This window comes from Budorcas taxicolor, chromosome 4 (assembly GCF_023091745.1).
Source record: "Budorcas taxicolor isolate Tak-1 chromosome 4, Takin1.1, whole genome shotgun sequence".
NCBI classification, from domain to species: domain Eukaryota; kingdom Metazoa; phylum Chordata; class Mammalia; order Artiodactyla; family Bovidae; genus Budorcas; species Budorcas taxicolor.
In genome coordinates, this window is record NC_068913.1 from 51225929 (window position 1) to 51245711 (window position 19783).

The window sequence follows — 19783 nt, forward strand, 5'->3', positions numbered from 1 at the left end:
CTGTTGAAAGAAGCTGCAAATATTCTTTCTGAAACATACTAAACTACAGATTTGGGGGCACTTGAAGAATATTCATATCTTTAAGGGAATTATAAAATTGATGCTATGCAGCTAGCCCTCAGCATGCATACCTTATGTGGATGCTCAGTACTCGTCAGGCATGTGGGGAGGTGTGTTTATTCTCAGAGGACACCAGGGTATAGACACCTGTTGGGATGAAGGTGTCCCAGAAGCATGTCTGCCTCTTCTAATGGTGCATTTGAAATCCAGAGAGTTAATGTTCCCCTTGGGTCTTTTCCTGACCTTGCTCTTGGCAGTACCTCTGGCTCTTGGACAAACCAGAAGCCATATAAAAATGTAAGCACTTCTTTGATACTAGTAAAGAAGCAGTAAATGTCTATAAAGGACAGCTATTCTATAGTATAATTCATGGTATCTGTAAAATCCAGCTGAGTTTTTGCCACAAAATTAATTTCTGTATTTAACACTGAAAAAAGATGAGGGTTCTTTAGTCAAAATGATTTCAGGAAAAAAATTCTGATTTATTTTTCCAACTCAGAAAAATCAACATGATAGGAAAGTGTCCTCTTTTTTGTCTATCTTTAGTGATTTATCTTCTGTGAACACAGTGAATCGGTGGTTTTCTCTGACACAAAGGTCAAATGTTGTTCTAGACATCCATTGTTTTCCTATGTAAATTTCTTGAAAAGGGAACCCCCAAACAACATTTAGCTTTCCAAAACAACTTTTAATAGATTGAAGATCTAATTTGTGGAATGATATATGAAATTGCTTTTCCTGTCTGTAAAATGTGGACAATAGCTTCTGAAAAGCACTATGCTACTTTACAAAGAAATGATATCAAAGAGGGACTTTCATTAAATTCAACGACTTTGTAATAACACATGAAATGCTTGGAATTGAGTGGTAATATATGCAGTGAGAAGTTCCAGGGTTATAATGAAAAATGATTCACAGCGGTAAATGGACAACACAGCTGAACATCTGACAGAGCCGCTTTCCTTAAAGAAACACAATGACGTGATAGAGTTAAGAAAGTAAAGGAATTTTTCTGCATGTGTGAAATTGTTCAAAAGAAAACAGAGAAAAAGGACTCATATTAGTTTACCGTAAATGGGAGCTGGAGTTGGAGTAGGAGCTAGAAAGGACAGTAATATAAACGATTTTAATCAAAATTAGTAATGGAAAGATATAAGAGCACAAAAAGACAAAGACGGAGCATGATTAAGATTATAAAACTGAGCCTTATGTTTAGCTGCAAGGCATGGCATTGATAAACATACAGGAACAATTTGGGGGTAAAACCTCTTCAATTTTAAATAAAAGTAGATTAACTGCTCTGTCTTATAAAAATATCATTAATATGCATAACCACCATTTTAATTCCAGTGTTGCTACAGGGTACATTTATGCTGGAATTATTTCCTCAAAGGAATCTTTCAAAAAAGATGTGGGTATTTAACTCACCTATGAAATGGTAAAACTGTAACAAGAAAATAGTTACAATTGACAATTTTTCCTTTCAATCTAAAACAGGGCAGCCAGTTGTACTATACGTGTTTTAGTTCTTACCGACAACGCTAAGCACAGCACTGGCCGAAACGTTGTCCAGAGTTGTGTTGGCCACACATGTGTAGGTCCCACCATCATCATCGTTGACATCAGCAACCACCAAATAGTCCTTGTCAACAGTGAACCTGCAATTATCACACATTCAGAGCAGCTGAAATGGACACCCAACCACACCCCATAACCATTTTACTGGCATGAAAGCAACGGTGAATTTGATAGAAGGGAAAGATGATGAAGATTAGCAGCACATCAGAGCTAAAATCCTGTACAATACATGTCACTTTGATAATGATTATAGTTGGAAAATATTTTGGATGAATGAGAAGCTTGTTTTGAAATGATGACAAGTCCTCTGGTCCAGTGGTTTTTAACCATGCCTCTGGAGTTTTAGGCACTTCCTCAAGACCAGGGGCTGAGGTGGGGGCAGTTCCAGTTATCCTGACTGAAGGGCTTTCCTACGGCTTCTGCGAAAAAATTCCATGGACAGAGGAGCCTTGTAGGCTACAGTCCATGGGGATGCAAAGAGTTGGACATGACTGAGCTACTTCATGCACTTACTCAAATATATATAAATGAATAAGAATATAAATAATGAGTATATATGTACATATATACACATATTCTCTTTTTCAGATTCTTTTCTGTTATAGGTTATTACAAGATGCTAAATATAATTCCCTGTACTATACAGTAGGTTCCTATTGTTCATCTATTTTACATATAATAGTGTGCATCTGTTAATCCCAAATTCCCAATTTACTCTACCCCCATCCCTTTCACCTTTGGTAACTGTAAGTTTGTTTTCTAAGTCTGTGATTCTATTTCTGTTTTATAAATAAGTTCATTTGTATCATTTTTCTAGATTCCATATATAAGTGATATCATATGGTATTTTTCTTTGACTTACTTCACTTAGTATGATAATGTCTAGATCCATCCATGTTGCTGCAAATGGCATTATTTCATTCTATGGCTAAAGAATTCATCACTTACTGCAGAAACTTTGTATCATTTTTCCATATGCATAATTTACAATAGGAGAAATGATTTGGAATAGAAGAAAATAAATGCAAACAATACCAATCAGGTTTATCACTAGAAACAGGAAGATTTAGATCACCAGTAATTAAGAAGAGCTTTCTAGAAGTTTCTTGTAAGCATGACAGTTTACCTAGCAGATCAAAAATCTATGCAAATAGGATTCATGCATGGTTTTAATGAAGCCACATAAATCATTAACTGTCTTCAGAGGGGATTTCCAAGCTAAACCTTTAGCTAATTTAGTCCAATGGTCATTTCTTCATACTTCCTTCTCATCTTTATCAGTTCAGATCCCAGAGATAAAACTGATCAGTTGAAGCACAGAACTAGATGGAAACCCTGGGCAGAGAAAAGGCCACATAGTTCTTTTAAGGAACATTTACAGGCAAGAGGGCACCATTAAGGCACAGTTGAAAAAAAGCCACAGAAACCATTTCTACCAGCAGATAGCATTCCTTCCCACTGGGGTGATGACTGTAGCCCCCCTGTATCTGCTAAAATTCTCCCATTCAACTGTGTACTTCATCAAACCCACCTGAAAATGGGCATGACCTTTCCTCCATTCCAAGCTAGAGGAATGCAGCATGCTCAGGCTCTTTCAAATTCTTTACTTGTTTTATTTTTCTCCTCCTCCTTCTATTGGCTTTAGGTAAAATGAAAAGAAAACTCCCCATCCAAATAAAAACTAGAGTCCTGTAAAATACTGATGAGGATTCAGGCACGCTGATGATTAAAGAGATCACATTTCTGCTTATTTGTAAAAGGGAATGAAAACATCTGTTGAGACTGCACTGTACATGGCAGAAAACAACGGACGTTATCCAAGATCTGAAAGGAATTTTTGCATCCTGAATTACATAGTACACCAACACACAAAAATAGACAAACATTCTGAGGGTCTTATTTCCATAACTTGATACCTTTCTAGGTCTGAACAATTTACAGCAAGGAAAGGAAATGTATATCTACTTTGAGGACAGAGCAGAAATTTTAAAAGCATAATCATTAAGTCACTATACAGGGACTTCCCTGGCAGTCCACTGGTTAAGACTTTGCCTTTCATGGCAGGGGGGTGAGGGTTCAACCCCTGGTCGGAGAGCTAAGATCCCACATGCCTCAAGCAAAAAACATGGAATAGAAATGATATTGTAACAAATTCAATAAAGGCTTTAAAAATGGTCCACGTCAACAAATCTTCAAAAAAGTCACTATAAAATAAACCTCTAGTTCAAGAGCAGCTTAAAGAGAGAAGGATGAAAAAGGAAAGGCATTGTCTTCAAATACCTTCCATCATTGGGCAGCTCCCCGTGGTCTTTCAGCCACGTGACAGTGGGGATTAAGGTGTGATCATGTTTCACTTTGCATTCAAAGGACACAGTGCTCCCTCTTTGCACAACTGCATATTCAGGCTGTTTAATGATCCTTGTTGGATCTGAAATGGAAAGTTACTGTTATTCATTGCCAAAGTTGGAGAATTTAACAAACTCAAAATACAGAGAACAGACTTGTGGTTGCCAAGGCAGGGGACAGTGGGGGAGGAATGGATTGGAAGTTTGGGATTAGCAGATGCAAAATATTACATATAGGATGGATAAACAACAAGGTTCTACTGTGTAGCACAGGGAATTATATCCAATATGCTGTGATAAACCACAATGGAAAAGAATATGAAAAAGAATGTATGTATATATACACATATATACATATATATATAGCTGAATCACTTTGCTGTACAGCAGAAATTAGCACATTTAAATCAATTATACTTAAATAAATTTTTTTAAAAACCTGGGGAATTTGCTCAAAGACACACAATATATAAAAAGTGTTTGCCACCTTGCCTCACCTTTGATTTCCAGGTGAACATCATTCTTTGCCATTCCTAACTTATTCCGTGCGACACATGTATAAGTTCCCGTACTGTCCTTCTGGGCCACAGGAATTTCCAAAGTTCCATTTTCATGTAAAACATAAATATCTTCACGAAGAGCACTCCCTTTAGCGTCCTTAAACCTTCATTATGAAAACCGTCACAATGAGAAGAAAAACACATCATAGTTTGAAGTCAGACATAAAATGCCCTGTTTAAGGTCAACGCATCATGATCTGCATTACCAGATGATGCTCACAGACTTCAAATCTGTGTAAGCATACTGCATGCATGTCAGTAAGCAGGGTTGGGGCGGGGGTAGGGGTCAATGCAAAGAGGGGATGACAAACTGGAGGACTCAGTGATAAATGGTGCTTAAAAAATGAGGGTGATAATAGATGCTTACTCCTTGGAAGAAAAGTTATGACCAACCTAGACAGTATATTCAAAAGCAGAGACATTACTTTGCTGACTAAGGTCCATCTAGTCAAGGCTATGGTTTTTCCTGTGGTCATGTATGGATGTGAGAGTTGGACTGTGAAGAAGGCTGAGTGCCGAAAAATTGATGCGTTTGAACTGTGGTGTTGGAGAAGACTCTTGAGAGTCCCTTGGACTGCAAGGAGATCCAACCAGTCCATTCTGAAGGAGATCAGCCCTGGGATTTCTTTGGAAGGAATGATGCTAAGGCTGAAGCTCCAGTACTTTGGACACCTCATGCGAAGAGTTGACTCATTGGAAAAGACTCTGATGCTGGGAGGGATTGGGGGCAGGAGGAGAAGGGGACGACCCAGGATGAGATGGCTGGATGGTATCACGGACTCGATGGACGTGAGTCTGAGTGAACTCCGGGAGATGGTGATGAACAGGGAGGCCTGGTGTGCTGTGATTCATGGGGTTGCAGAGAGTTGGACATGACTGAGCGACTGAACTGAACTGAACTGAAGTGATAATTTTCATTATGAGAGGTTCATAATTTAATAATCACATTATTATCTATTTTATCTCTAATAAATGAAAAAACAGACAAAATGAAGACTGCTCCTTTTGACCTTTTCCTCCTACAGTGATGTGTCTGTAACTCCATCTGCATCTGCGATTTCAACACCAAGGTTAAAAGGGTTGTACTTTTGAGAGTATAAATAGAAAAATATTCAGAGAGGAAAAAGAAACAAGCATACATGTAAAGTATATCTACATTCAGCTTCTGGGCTAGCATCAAGAGAAGTGAGGATAGACTCACAGACTTAGAGAATGAACTTTGGTTGCAGGTGGAAGGGACAGTTAGGGAGTTTGGGATGGGCTTCCCTAGGGGCTCAGAGCGTGAAGGATCTGCCTGCAATGTGGGAGACCTGGGTTCAACCCTAGATTTGGAAGATCCCCTGGAGGAGGGAATGGCTACCCACTCCAGGATTTTTGCCTGGAGAATCCCATGAACAGAGGAGCCTGACAGGTCCAGGGGTTGCAAAGAGTCAGACAAGACTGAGTGACTTTCACTTGGGATGGACATGCACACACTGCTATATTTAAAATAGATAACCAACAAGAACCTACTGTATAGCACACGGAACTCTGCTCAATGTTATATGGCAGCCTGGATGGGAGAGGGGCTTGGGGGAGAATGGATACACGTATATGTATGGCTGAGTCCCTTTGCTGTCCACCGGAAACTATTACAATATTGTTAATTGACCATACCCCCTGCACAAAATAAAAAGTTCAGAAGAAGAAGTGAGGATGGATGAAAAGAGGTGTAAGACTAAGCATTAACTCTTCTCCTTTGCTAGGAAATTTTCTGCATAAGCATCCGTGTTTGTGTTTTAATCCAATACCTGGCTTTAATCCCACAGCAAGATGTAAAGCCCCACACAGTGTCTGCCAGCTGACAGAGGATCCATAAATGAATGTTCCAACTTTCTTTCACTCATTCTTTCTGACCGGTCGCTTCTCTTGGCATTGTCTCTTTCAGCTCAGGCTAAAGCCAGCTGGGAGGATGAACAGGACTAGTACCAGGAGGGATACGTGAAATGGAATGGTCTAAGGAGGGAGTGAAAGACACGGAAGGAGCTTGGCTGGATCCAAGCCAGCATGCTCAGTGGGAGGGGAACACTGGTAATAGCAAATTCTGTTTTTAAGCTTATGGACCCTGCTCTCACTTCAGATGATATTTTATGATCAAGGAATGTCCCTCAACCTATCTCTCCAGCCATCATTCATGACATCCCAGGTGATACCGTGGCACTGTAATTGTAATTTTTTTTTCAAAAACATTTATATATCCTTCTAGGGTGGACAAAGCATACTGCCAATAAGATTATCCAAGTGACAGTATTTAGCAGAGAGCAAGTTGTTAATAAATATTTGTGAATACATTTAATAATTAATAAGATGATGGATTCTGCCCTGCTTTTTCTCCTATCTGTGCTCTGACTAAAACCCTACATACTGAGAAATTTGAAAGCTCTAGCAAATGTAAATATGACACACAGACAGGACCACTACTTACCACTCGATGGCAGGCAGAGGAGAGCCAAAGAAGGCACAGTCCAGTAAGGCAGGTCTGTTTGCGATGACCTGATAGAGTGTGTTTGCAGATGTAAGGATTCGTGGTGGCTCAGCTAAAAATGTTGTGAAAAGGTAAAGTAAATATTAAGATAAAATAAACATTTAGGCCCACTGTGTATTTCTGCATCTTTTTAAGGTCATTAGAGTTCATAGTAAGGCACAGCCAATGTATCTCTCCCCTCAGGCAGGTACGACCTTACTGGTCACTCAAGGTGGAAAAACACAAGTTTTCTCCCTCTGCCTCATGTTTGCATCTTACTCAAGCATAGCTTGTGATAACTAATTTCTTTATATCTCCTACTACACTGTGAGTTCCTTGCAGGCAAAGAATGGGACTTTTTACTGTCTTCTCTCCATAAATCAGCACAGTATCTGGCACAGAATAATGGCTAAATACATTTTTTGTTGAATGGCCCATCAGAACACACAAGTTGGCAGAAAAAGCAGAATGCTTTTTTCTGGTTGTCAAAACACAACCAGAATCGGAACTGCTTCCTGTACATCCATCAACATCGTGATGGCTCAGCTCTTCATGTGATTTTACTGACCTTCGTTTCAAGCGTGAAGGAAAAAATACCACATATTGGTTGGCTTCCTGACCTTAATTCTATTTGAAAGGGAGCTTACTCCACTTAAAGAGTTGAAATATAATTCCTTGGTATCATGAAAAGCATTCTCATCTAAATTTTACTTCTAACAAATCTGGTATTTTGGTCATTTTTGTTTCATAAGGGAAATATAATGTTCACAAAAACCAATCACTTCAGAACATTTATGTCATAGTTTTCTAAACATATTATTATGAATTGACAAATAAATGTACATCTGTGACTTAGATCAATGCTAAACATTATGATTAACAACTGATTTTCAAAAATCAGAATCATGAAATTTTCATTTGTCTTAGCAGTTTCTAAGGATGGTACAATAGTCACATTCAGTTATTAAGAGCAAACCAATGCTCTTTTCCTTTTGAGAGGTTTGACACAATGTAACCATCAGATTGTATCTTATCTATCTTCCTATATTCTTTCCAGTTCCAAGTTCTATGCCACCGCATGCTACTGCTGCTGCTGCTAGGTCGCTTCAGTTGTGTCCGACTCTGTGCGACCCCATAGACGGCAGCCCACCAGGCTCCCTCGTCCCTGGGATTCTCCAGGCAAGAACACTGGAGTGGGCTGCCATTTCCTTCTCCAATGCATGAAAGTGAAAAGTGAAAGTGAAGTCGCTCAGTGGTATCCAACTTGTAGCGACCCCATGAACTGTAGCCTGCCAGGCTCCTTCATCCACGGGATTTTCCAGGCAACAGTACTGGAGTGGGGTGCCATTGCCTTCTCCATGCCACTGCATAGCAGATGCTTAATGTATTTCTGCTGAATGAATGAAAAACAATGGTCACTAATTGAATTTGCCATGTCTTTAATAAAGGGAGTGCTTACCCAGCACATTCACAAATGCATTTGCCAGTAAATATCCATATTCGTTAGAGGCATTGCACTGATACACTGCACTTGATCTTTCTTGAACTTTGGAAAAAATAATGGTGTCGCCATCTATTTTTCTGCTGGGGTCATCAGGGGCAACTGTTTGGATATAAAAACAAAAAGTATACATTCATTCCTATTTACTTAAAAGATGTACAACTTGAGGTCTAATTTAGAGTAAGCAGAAGACTGATCTAGGTATATATGCAGTGAGAAGGAAAACCAACAACCAGGCAGCAACCATTAATTTCCTTCCTCAGAATTTAGTTATCACTTATCAGCATGGGTATCCTCTTGATATCCATTCAGTTTTAAATGGATTGATTCTTTTCAATATTATTTTGACAGAGGTAGGGGAAAAAAACCACAAGTAAGGTGTAAATTGCAATACAAATTCAGGAAAACATTACCTTGTTCACAAAAAATTACTGTAATTTATCAGAAGGAAAGTTAATTATCAAGTGTTAATCACTCAGTTGTATCCAACTCTTTATGACCCCATGGACTATAGCCCACTAGGCTCTTCTGTCCATGGAATTCTCCAGGCAAGAATACTGGACTGGGTTGCCATTTCTTCCTCCAGGAGATCTTCCCAACCCAGGAATCAAACTTGGGTCTCCCGCAGTGCAGGCAGATTCTTGACTGTCTGAGCCACCAGGAGGAGATGGCAAAAAGCAGTCCAAAAATATAAAACCCTCTACATCATTTGAACTTGTATATTTTAAAAGCCTCTTATTGAAACAGATATGTAAATAAGTATAGGGTTAATTATCAAATGTGAAAATATGTATTTTCCTGCTTTGGCAATTTGGGAAGCTAAAGTAGAAATAAACTGTGTGAAATTTCTCTTAAAGGTAGCAGTTTCAGCTAAATCTCTCAAGTATCTAAAAAAAATGTTAAGACCACAGTTGATACTATCTAAAGCAGAACGGAACAAGTTGGTAATATATGAGAATTCAGTCCAACGCATGACCTACAATTTGGAAATGCCATGCTATTGTACATATATTTATTTTAGTGAACACTAAATCTTAGGGTGTAACCTTACATGGCTTTAAAAGTGCACTAAAAGGGGTATTAGGTATCTGTCTCAGCATGCTGATCAAAACCAACTCTAAATAACAGCACCCATATATGCACTATCCCAGATAAACCATAATGGAAAGGAATAAGAAAAAAAAGTCTATGTACGTATAACTGAATCACTTTGCTATAAAGCAGAAATTAACGTGGCATGGTAAATCACCTATACTTCAATAAAATAAATTAAAACAATAAATAATACCACCCTTCCTCTTAAACTGCTCTTGGAACCTGAACCACTTACTAGCCTGTACTTATATTCTAAACACCATTTCTCCTCTTTGATGACAGGAAAAGGATGGGCACCTAAGACATATTTATTACTGCCTTTAGACTCCTTTATCACTTTAAAAAGTTTCATCTGTGGGTTATTAATGAAAATAAATAACAAAAGACATCACACTAGTGTTATTCATCCTTGTTTAACCACACATATTCAAAGTATCATGCCCACTCATTCTCATTCTGCATTAGTTTCTACTGAGGCTGAGCAAGTTCTAAACTTAGTGGCTTAAAACTACACACATTTACTATCACACCATTCTGTATGTAGTTGCATGTCTGACATTCCAATCACAATTAATAGCTAACTTAGAAAGTCATCTCAGCATAGCACATGGAACACTGCTCAACGTTATATGGCAGCCTGGATGCAAGGGGTGTTTGAGGGAGAATGAACACATGTGTATGTATGACTGGTTCCCTTTGCAGTTCACCTGAAACTGTCACAACATTGTTTGCTAACTGGCTATTCCCCAATAAAGTAAGTAAGCGTTAGTCGCTCAGTTGTGCCCGACTCTTTGTGACCCCATGGACGGCAGCCCACCAGGCTCCACTGTCCATGAGATTCTCCAGGCAAGGATACTGGAGTGGGTTGCCATTTCCTTCTCCAGGGGACCTTCCCAACCCAGGGATTGAACTCGGGTCTCCTGCACTGCAGGCAGATTCTTTATTGACTGAGCTACAAGGGAAGCCCTATACCCCAATACAAAATAAAAATTAAAAAAAATAAAAGCAAAAGAAAAATAAACAAACAAACAAAAAGGAGCAAAGACTACTCTCTTAGACAGTCCAGTTACTTCAACTAGTGATGGAGTGAGCCACGGTACTTTGAGTTGGCGGACTTCCCTGGGCCCAGTGGTTAAGACTCCCTGCTTTCATTGCCTGGGGCATGGGTTTGATCCCTGGTTGGGGAACTAAGCTTCTGAATGCTGTGTTGTGGCCAAAAAAAAAAAGAAAAAAGAAACAATTTGAGTTGGCACCTTAGCTCACATCCACTGTTTATGATTCTAATGATTTCAAAATGGCCTTAAGGAGCATGTTCTTCCAGCCAGAAGAAAAATACAAGTTTCAATTCCTTGGACAGAGTATAGATTTCCTCGGCAGAGGAATGACATGGCCTAGGAAGTGGATGAGACCTGTGGCCGGCTGTCAGGTACCCTGAGAATGCAGCATCCCTCAGGGAGGCCTGTGTTCCCTGTCCTGCATCCCAAGTCTAGGATCATCTCGGCCTTGCCGACTCACACATTCTCAGCAATGTCCTTCCACTGCCTTGGCACAGCGTGTTGGGACAGAGCAGCATCTCCGGAGTCTCCTCTGTCAATTCTTCTCAGTGTTTTTCCGTGTGCATTCTGATTGCACTTCTGTGGACCCACCAGGCAGTGGAGGGCTGGGAGTCCCTCCCAGGTCCTTGAATATACAGAGCTCTTAAAAGCTACACCACTGTGTGTTTAATGGGGACAGAGTTCCAGTTTTTCATGGTGAGAAAGTTCTGGAGATCTACTTCACAATAGTGTGAAAGTACTATAACACTACTGAACTGTATTTTTAAAAATGATTAAGACGGTAAATTTTCTGTTATGTGTGTGTGTTTTAACTGAAGTATAGTTGATTTACAATGTTGCGCCAATCTTGATATACAGCAAGTGACTCAGTTTTACACATATATACATTCTTTTTAAAATAATTTTTTCTATACTGCTTTATCCCAGGAAATTGGATAGAGTTCCCTGTGTTGGACAGTAGGACCTGTTATGTGTTTTTTCAACCACAGTAGACAGTTATCTCGCCATGAACATGGAAGACAGCTCAACTCACAAGGCCACTAGGACCATCTTCCCCTGGTGGGGGTTCATCAGGCACAACACACACCATTTAGAACAGCTTTTATGTAGCCCACAGCTTGTTTTTTTCCCTGCTATCAACCCTTTCCAATTTGTTTTTTTTTTTCTCTTTAACCTGAGAGGCCTCTGAGTGTATCTGCCTTATTTCTGCTAAATGGAGCAGCCTCCAAATATCTATTTTTGGAGATGTATTTAGGAATCAAATAAGCCCTCTAGGTAAGAGTAATAAGAGTAAATAAGCACATATTTCTCCATGGGGGTTTGGTCTACCAGCCAAATGCTGGTTTGGTTTTCCTTGAGTACTTAACTAAAGAAATACCAACAAACCCGGGACAGTCACAGTGACATACGGGAGCTCAGCAGGTACTGGACAAAGAACAAAACCACTGGTGAAGAGTGATTTGAAGCCTTTGAATTCTGTGTCCTGGCTACTGAGTGGGAGTAACTCTCCAGTATCTAAACCCAAATTGCCCAAACAAATAATAATTAATTCCAGGAATACCAACTTTGATTGCTATAAATGCACACTGGGTAAAGAAACTTAAGAGCACAGACATCCCCACCGTACAAAGCCCCAGAGGTGAGGTTCAGAACTGGGGTGACAGTCTTCCAATAATTCTTTTATTCTACTCTTTCTGACATGGCTGGCCAAAAACATGAATGTTTCCAACATTTAGAAAATAAGAAAAACAATAAGTGCCAGTATACAAGTAAAAACTATTATCAAATTTTAAAATATTTTTGTATCTAATGCATAGTTTTATTTTAAAAAGAGCTTCATGAAACAGACTAAGGAGAAAGAAGTATATGTATCTCGAAGGCGGGAAACTAGAGACTTAGTGGTTTGTTTAATGTACAATTACTGCTCAGGTTTCCTGAGTTAGTCTCCTCTATAAACATCTCCTGAAACCTGAACATCTGTGCATAATGTAGAACAAATCTCTGAATGAAAAGGTGAATTTTCTTCTTCATCTAGGTATTATATCCCCTGTGAAGGGATGGCCACTGAGCTCTTTTGAAAAAAGATGACTTGGTGGAATCTTGGGGAGTCCTAGACCACATCTCCTTTCCTCTGCCTGCTTATTACATATCACTGTCTTTCAATCCCTCCCTCCATATCAGCAAAATATGTAACTGTGGCAGGAGGAGGCCTTCTGTCCACTCTCATTCTCTTCATTCCATCCCCTTCTCATCTTTTAGAGAAAAGGGGGCTTTTAACATAATAATAGTATGATCTTACAGACGCTCCACTTGGAAGAATCCGAGAGATCTACCTCAGTTCACACGGGGGATGATTAAAGATCTACAAGTGCTGGGCTCTCCCACTGTCTCCCAGGACAAGGTCAGGAATCTTGGTGCCCACAGCCTTGACCTTGGACATTTTCTTTCTGGTCCTGGGTTCTATTTTCACACTTTCCCAGACACTGTGGGTCACACAATAAAAAATTAGGAGTTCTTTTTTGGCATCAGCACCTCTGCAGCTGTGTTCTTGACTTCCGCAGGTGGTTTCAAACATATTTTATGCAAATTCCACATTTTTTTTGCTTCAAGGAAAGTTTAAAGTAACCTGGCCAGTCCTAGGGGGATAGAGCTTTGAAAGACATTGAGATTAGGGCCCTGACTCTTTCTGAATGAATTCTTCCAGTTTTGTAAAACAGTAGGTGCCAGGTCTTAAATGCACAGTCACAAACCAGCAACACTATATTCTGCTAACAAACCCCAAGTCTGACCCTTTCCTGTTCTGACCCACCTTCTCCTTTTACTGGCAGCCAGAACCTACAGAGGTGGGGGCGGGGTGGGGGCAGGGAGAGAGTGACAATGTCCTTAGGTGACTGTCTACACATCAGGAGTGGGGAGGTATCTGGTACTGTGTCCTCTGATAATGTTCTGTTCCATGGTGCCTGGTGGGGAGGTCAGGCACCTGGTGGGATGCTACACTATGATGCTGCAGAAGCACAGTTGTTCCTGCCCCTATCGTTCAGCAACTGGTCCAGCCAAGGTTTCTGCAACCTCCTAGGGAGAAGGTGTCAGCAAGCCAGCCTGTGCGCCCAGCTAACCTTTGAGGCCTACTCTGGCTCCCCCTTTAACCCTTACCATGCCGATTCTGTGTTGCATACTGTAGCAGATCTCTCTCTCTCCTGCCTTCCTGTCTCTCTGCCATCCTTCATTCTTGCCCTATCACTGCTGAACGTATCCGTGGGTTGCAAACTCAGCAAACTACAGATGACAAGCCGCAGTCTCTTGTTTCCAGAATGGTCCCCAAACCTCAGTTCTATTTAGAGGCCTCTGAATTAACAGGTAAACTATCAAGCAGGGCGGACAGGGGAGAGGCAGGAGGCTCCTCAAACTTCTACAGATTTTTGGACAGTTTTCTTCTTCATTTACTCCCTATCTTGGATCAGGGAGGTCAGTGCAAGGAGGGGGCATATAGAGTTCACTTTAACTAGCTGTTTAAGACTCAGTGTCTCAAATGAACTTATTTACAGCAAGACTCACAGACATAGGGAACAGACTTATAGGTGGGGAGCGCTGGGGGAATGGATTGGGAATTTGGGATTAGCAGATGTAAACTATTACATTTAGATTAGATAAACAATAAGGTCCAACTGTTGAGCACAGGAAACTATATTCAATATTCTGGGATAAATCATTAACAGAAAAGAAAATGAAAAAGAATGTATATACCTGTATAACTGAATCACTCTGTTGTACAGCAGAAATTTACACATTACAAATCAACTATACATGAATACAATTAAAATTTTTTTAAAAATTGAACATTGAAAAATTTTTAAAAATTATTTAAAATTTTAAAAAACAGACTTAGGGTCTAGCCAAGAAGTCATTCACCAGAAGCTGTAGATGGACCAGTGGCTGAGAGTGGGGGTGGGGAACTGTACTGGCCCTGCCGTGCCCTCCTGCAGAGAGCTGAGTCCCCACCAGGTGCCTTGAACCCATCAGCTTTCAATTCTGAGATTACAAACAGTAATCCATGCATTTTTAGCTTGGCCTCCAGATGTGAAGGAAGACACCTCCCAGGGACACTTCTCATCAGTTCAGTTCAATTCAGTCACTTAGTCATGTCCGATTCTTTGCAGCCCCATGGACTGCAGCATGCCAGACCCTGTCCATCACCAACTCCTGGAACTCACTCAAACTCATGTCCATCAAGTCAGTGATGCCATCCAACCATCTCATCCTCTGTCATCCCCTTCTCCTCCCACCCTCAATCTTTCCCAGCATCAGGGTCTTTTCCAATGAGTCAGCTCTTTGCTTCAGGTGACCAAAGTATTGGAGTTTCAGCTTCAGCGTCAGTCCTTCCAATGAATATTCAGGACTGATTTCCTTTAGGATGGACTGGTTGGATCTCCTTGCAGTCCAAGAGACCCTCAAGAGTCTTCTCCAAAACCACAGTTCAAGAGTATCAATTCTTTGGTGCTCAGCTTTCTTTATACACTTTTCATCACCTCAATATAAACAGGCAGCATCTGCTCCCAGCACTGGGTCCCGGGCTTTGCTGCCAGGCTGCATGGCATTTTCTCTTCCTACTTGTCCACCAGAGTGCCCACTCTGAGGCACACCAGAGGCAGAGGGGCCCTTGATCTGCAGGCATCATCAACTCTGATCCCAGCTCTGCTAAGTCTCTTAAGACATACTACACGGATGGAAGAAATCAACTGGTTTTGAACTTGATTTGAGAGATTTTGTTCTAACTCTTTCTGCTCTGGACCCAATCAGAAGACAGGTTCCACTTGTCTCCAGGGACCTACACTCCATCCCCCAAATGCCAGCCTTTCATAGTTGATCCTTCCCCCAAATATTTCATTTAAAGGGGAATGTCCATGAGTGCAACTTCAAAGCTCATTTTAAAAACTGAAGTCTAGTTGACTTATGGTATGATATTAATTTCAGGTGCACAACACAGTGATTCAATATTTTATAATAGATTATACTCCAAATAAAGTTATAAAATACTGGCTATATTCCCTGTGCTGGACATTACACCCTTCAGTCTTACTTATGTTATACCCAAATAGTGTAAAACTCTCAATACAGCTGGAGTTACAGGTTTTCTGAGAGGCACTACCTGTGTCTCGTTTGGAAGGATCACAAGCTGAGAGAACCAGAAGGAAAGATCAGCTTCCTTATTTTATCTCCCCTCATCCCTGTGTCACTGACCCACCTACATCTCAATTTCCCCCTGCTTCTGATTGCATTCTGACTGCTGAGCTTGAGGATTTATCTTTTCAACATTCCCTGGCTCCCCAGTTTCCCCACTGAGAAATGATGGATGTCCCCCTCCTACTTGTCAGTATCACTGAGGCCAGATCTCAGGGGTACGTTTAACCTTCCATAAATCGGCACAGAATCTCTGAGCTAGAAACTTGGTACCGCAAGTGCTGAGCATGCTCTATCCCTCATTGCCATTCTGAATACATTCCTACCAGAAAACTTACTTTTTAGTTCAGGGCTTCCTTCCACTTCTCAGTTCTCACTCATATGTCCCTGAGAGTGGCAACAGCTTCCCAATGCACAACCACAAAATATTCTGCAGTTTTTCCTGATTCTGATCCTAGTTAAAATTCAGAGTAGAAATATCCAAACCCATTTTGCTGGACTCTTTAGTATCTGTGCTCTCCCAGGAACATATTTCCTTTTACAATAAACACAGGCTGTCTGATTCTGAGCATCTGATAAAGATTGTGTTGTGTGACAAACTACTAATAAACACTCACAGAAGCGGGTCTCTCACTCTACCTAGACCTGGAGCAGTAAGACCTTGATGGTGAAAATTATCAGGAACTTGGGCTGTTTAAAATCTGCCAGTATTTTTCAGATTCATCTTAGGGTGAAGACTATTTAATGAAAGTCAGTTTAATGGATCTTTTGGGTATGGGAGAGTAGAACCAATTTTTGATTCTGGCTTGGAGGCAATGAAGGGCTTTCCTGATAGCTTAGTTGGTAAAGAATCTGCCTGCAGTGCATGAGACCCTAGTTGGACCCAGGAAGATCTGCTGGAGAAGGGATAGGCTACCCACTCTGGTATTCTTGGGCTTCCCTTGTGGCTCAGCTGGTAAAAAATTCACCTGCAAAGCGGGAGACCTGGGTTTGATTCCTGGGTTGGGAAGATCCCCTGGAGAAGGGAAAGGCTACCCACTCCAGTATTCTGGCCTAGAGAATTCCATGGACTGCATAATGTATGTGTGGACTGTATAGTCCATGGGGTCACAAAGAGTTGGACACGACTGAGCGATTTTCACTTTGGAAGGAATGAGGAGTCAAGTTGCTCTATATTGTATCTTAATTCTGAAGGTTGTCTTTACTGAATGTCTTTATAGATTATAATGCTACTGATGGGGAGGGTGAACACAATGTGGGGTTTTAAACAGAAACCAATTTCTCTCTCTAAGAAGGGGAAAATGTCCAAAGATTCTTCTGTCAATAGCAGCTGGTGGAAGGTGGACTCAAGAAAATGGAGAGGCAGTGGGCTCTCTGGGGATGGCCATGCTTAGGAAACCAAGAGGAGGGGGATGCAATATCCATTTTACTTTTTTTTTTCCTTTGCTATAATGCCCTTCTAAGAGACTCAAGCGTCTAATCAAGTTTTGTAAAACTGGTCTTTGCTATGATTTAGAAGATTGAGGGACAGCTTGTGGCTACACTCTGGGGGACTGTTCTAGGCAGCCTGGAGAAGCTGGCTGAGAGCTGGAGTGGTCCAGGGAAGGTGGCGGAAGAGGTGATACTTGGCAGTTAAGATCCTGTAAACATTGGTCAAGAATGATCTCAGTAATGCTTGGGGAGGGAAGACGGGTCAAAGACAGAACATCCAGCATACGACTGAGGTCAGAAGATATGTTCTTCTTTGGGCATTAAATGGAACAGTGACCTCTCAAGACTGGAGAACTTGGGAACATCTGAACTCTATTAGGAATGGGCCTAGTAATTTAAAACCTCTTTAAATTAAGACAGCTGTATTTCTTATTGCCATATCCACTGTCTCTATTCCTAGCCTCCCTAACACCTCCTCCAACTCCTGTGATGTTTCCACACATCACTTGACATTTTGAACAGAGAAGATAATGTGAACTTTCCAGTGGGTGTTTATTTCTCACCCTGTCACTGTTCCTATGACTCACACAAAACACAAGAACAACTGCCAAGTTCCAATCAGTGCATACTGTTCTGTTAATAGCATAAACAATTCGGTCATAATAAATTATACCTAAAGATAACAAAATTAAAATCTACAGGTAATCTGGTGCTTCTGTGTAACTTATATATGACTTCCTTCCTTAAGTCAAGCTATTTTATCATGATTTGTCTCCTGCGGAGAAATCACTATGCTCCAAAAACATACTGCGACTGGAGCCAATCAAGGAAACTTACTTTCTATCGGGACTCCATTTGATAACCAGCTAATTCTGGGTTTTGGGTTGCCATTTGCTCTGCAGATGAGGGTTCCATCCTCTTCAGGGGACAGCACAAGATTTTGAGGTGCTATGATCCAGTATGGAGCCGCTTTATGAGGAAAGGAGAAAAACACCACAAAATTTAATCAAGTAAATTATTCTAGGAAATTTAGTACACTGAACCATCTTAATGATAAAAATAAGTATGTTGCAAACCGTTTGTTAATTTCATTTTTTTTTTTAGAATGAACAGACTTCTAAGTGATACTTCAAAGAACACTTCAGATTTTCAAAAGAATGTTTAAAGAGACTCACTGACATCTATGTATCATTTCAAGAGCCTTTTGATTCAAATATCATCATCTTGTTCGACACTGTATGGATCAGATATCAAAGAGGTAACAGATTTCTCTAAAGTTGTACAGCAATTTAGAGGTACAGATAGGGATACGAAAGAGGAATTTAAATTCTAAGCCCTGTAGAATACATACAGTTATAAAATTAGTAAGCAATTTTTAAAGCTTTGCAGTTTTTGAAGCACTGCCAAGTGAGTATAGAGTGTTCCTGTAAGTCCTTCACCAGCTTTCTCTAATGTTAACATCTTACAAAACCATGGTACAGATACCAGAACAGGAAATTAACATTGCTACAATACCATCAACTCAACTACACACTGTACTAGGCTTTCCCCAGTTTTTCCACTGTCTTATTTCTGTTCCAGCACCCTCTCCTGGATATCACATTGCATTTAATCGTCATATCTTCTTACTTAGTTTCCTCTAATCTGAGAGTTTCTTGGTCTTTCTTTGTTTTTCATGAACCTGAGACTTTTAAAGACTACTAGTAAGTTATTTTGTAGAACATCTTTTTTTTTTTTTAATCAAGAGCTTTTCATTTTTTATAACAAGGAACAATATCCTCATTTTATCATTATCAGGACAGAAATGGAGAAAAGTAATTATATGTGTGTTAGCTGTGTAAACATATATCAATGTTAATTACTTCCCCAACTCTATAAATAAGTTCTCTATCATCTCTTTTCTTTTCATAAAGCATTTTTTCTTTGAACTTCTTCCCAGACTTAGAAAGGAGAACTAGTCAACTGAATTCTTTCAGGGATAAATCAAACTTACTAAATTGATTAATCTTCATATTTTTCCTAAGGCACATTCTCCATTTTTTATCTGTAACCAAAATATTTTGTGAAATGTTCCAACATGCCCTCACTCCTAGAGAATGTTTATACCAGCGACAATTGAATTCTCATACAGAGCAACAGGAAGGTTTTAAGTGAAACAAAAGCTTTTCCACCTAAGGTCAAATTTAGTGATTTCTGAGTGAAGAATTCCTGAATTGCTAGATTATAATCACCATCCAACCACCATCATTAGTATCATCATCATTACTTTTTAAAAAAAGATTATACTCCATCTAGTTATTATCAAATACTGGTTACATTGCCTGTGTTGTACAATAGATCCTTGTAGCTTATTTTAAAAATCATAGTTTGTACCTCTTAACCTCCTACTTTATTGCCTCTCCCTCCTTCCCTCTCCCCACTGGTAACCACTATGGTACATCTGTTTTTACTAGAGTTTTTCCTGATGATTTTTCACG

General features: G+C 40.1%; 1 protein-coding gene across 5 annotated transcripts in view; it reads right to left on the reverse strand.

Moving 5' to 3' along the window:
- The window catches only part of NRCAM (neuronal cell adhesion molecule), a 91811-nt gene that overhangs the window by 43343 nt on the left and 28685 nt on the right, over positions 1-19783 (reverse strand). For all 5 annotated transcript variants that reach the window (XM_052638952.1, XM_052638951.1, XM_052638949.1 and 2 more), the window contains 6 exons: positions 18144-18275; positions 8506-8649; positions 7008-7119; positions 4481-4647; positions 3919-4066; positions 1594-1718 (listed from right to left, as the gene is read on the reverse strand). In XM_052638952.1, coding sequence (XP_052494912.1) covers positions 1594-1718; positions 3919-4066; positions 4481-4647; positions 7008-7119; positions 8506-8649; positions 18144-18275 — 828 coding nt within the window. The remainder of the gene's footprint in view (positions 1-1593; positions 1719-3918; positions 4067-4480; positions 4648-7007; positions 7120-8505; positions 8650-18143; positions 18276-19783) is intronic.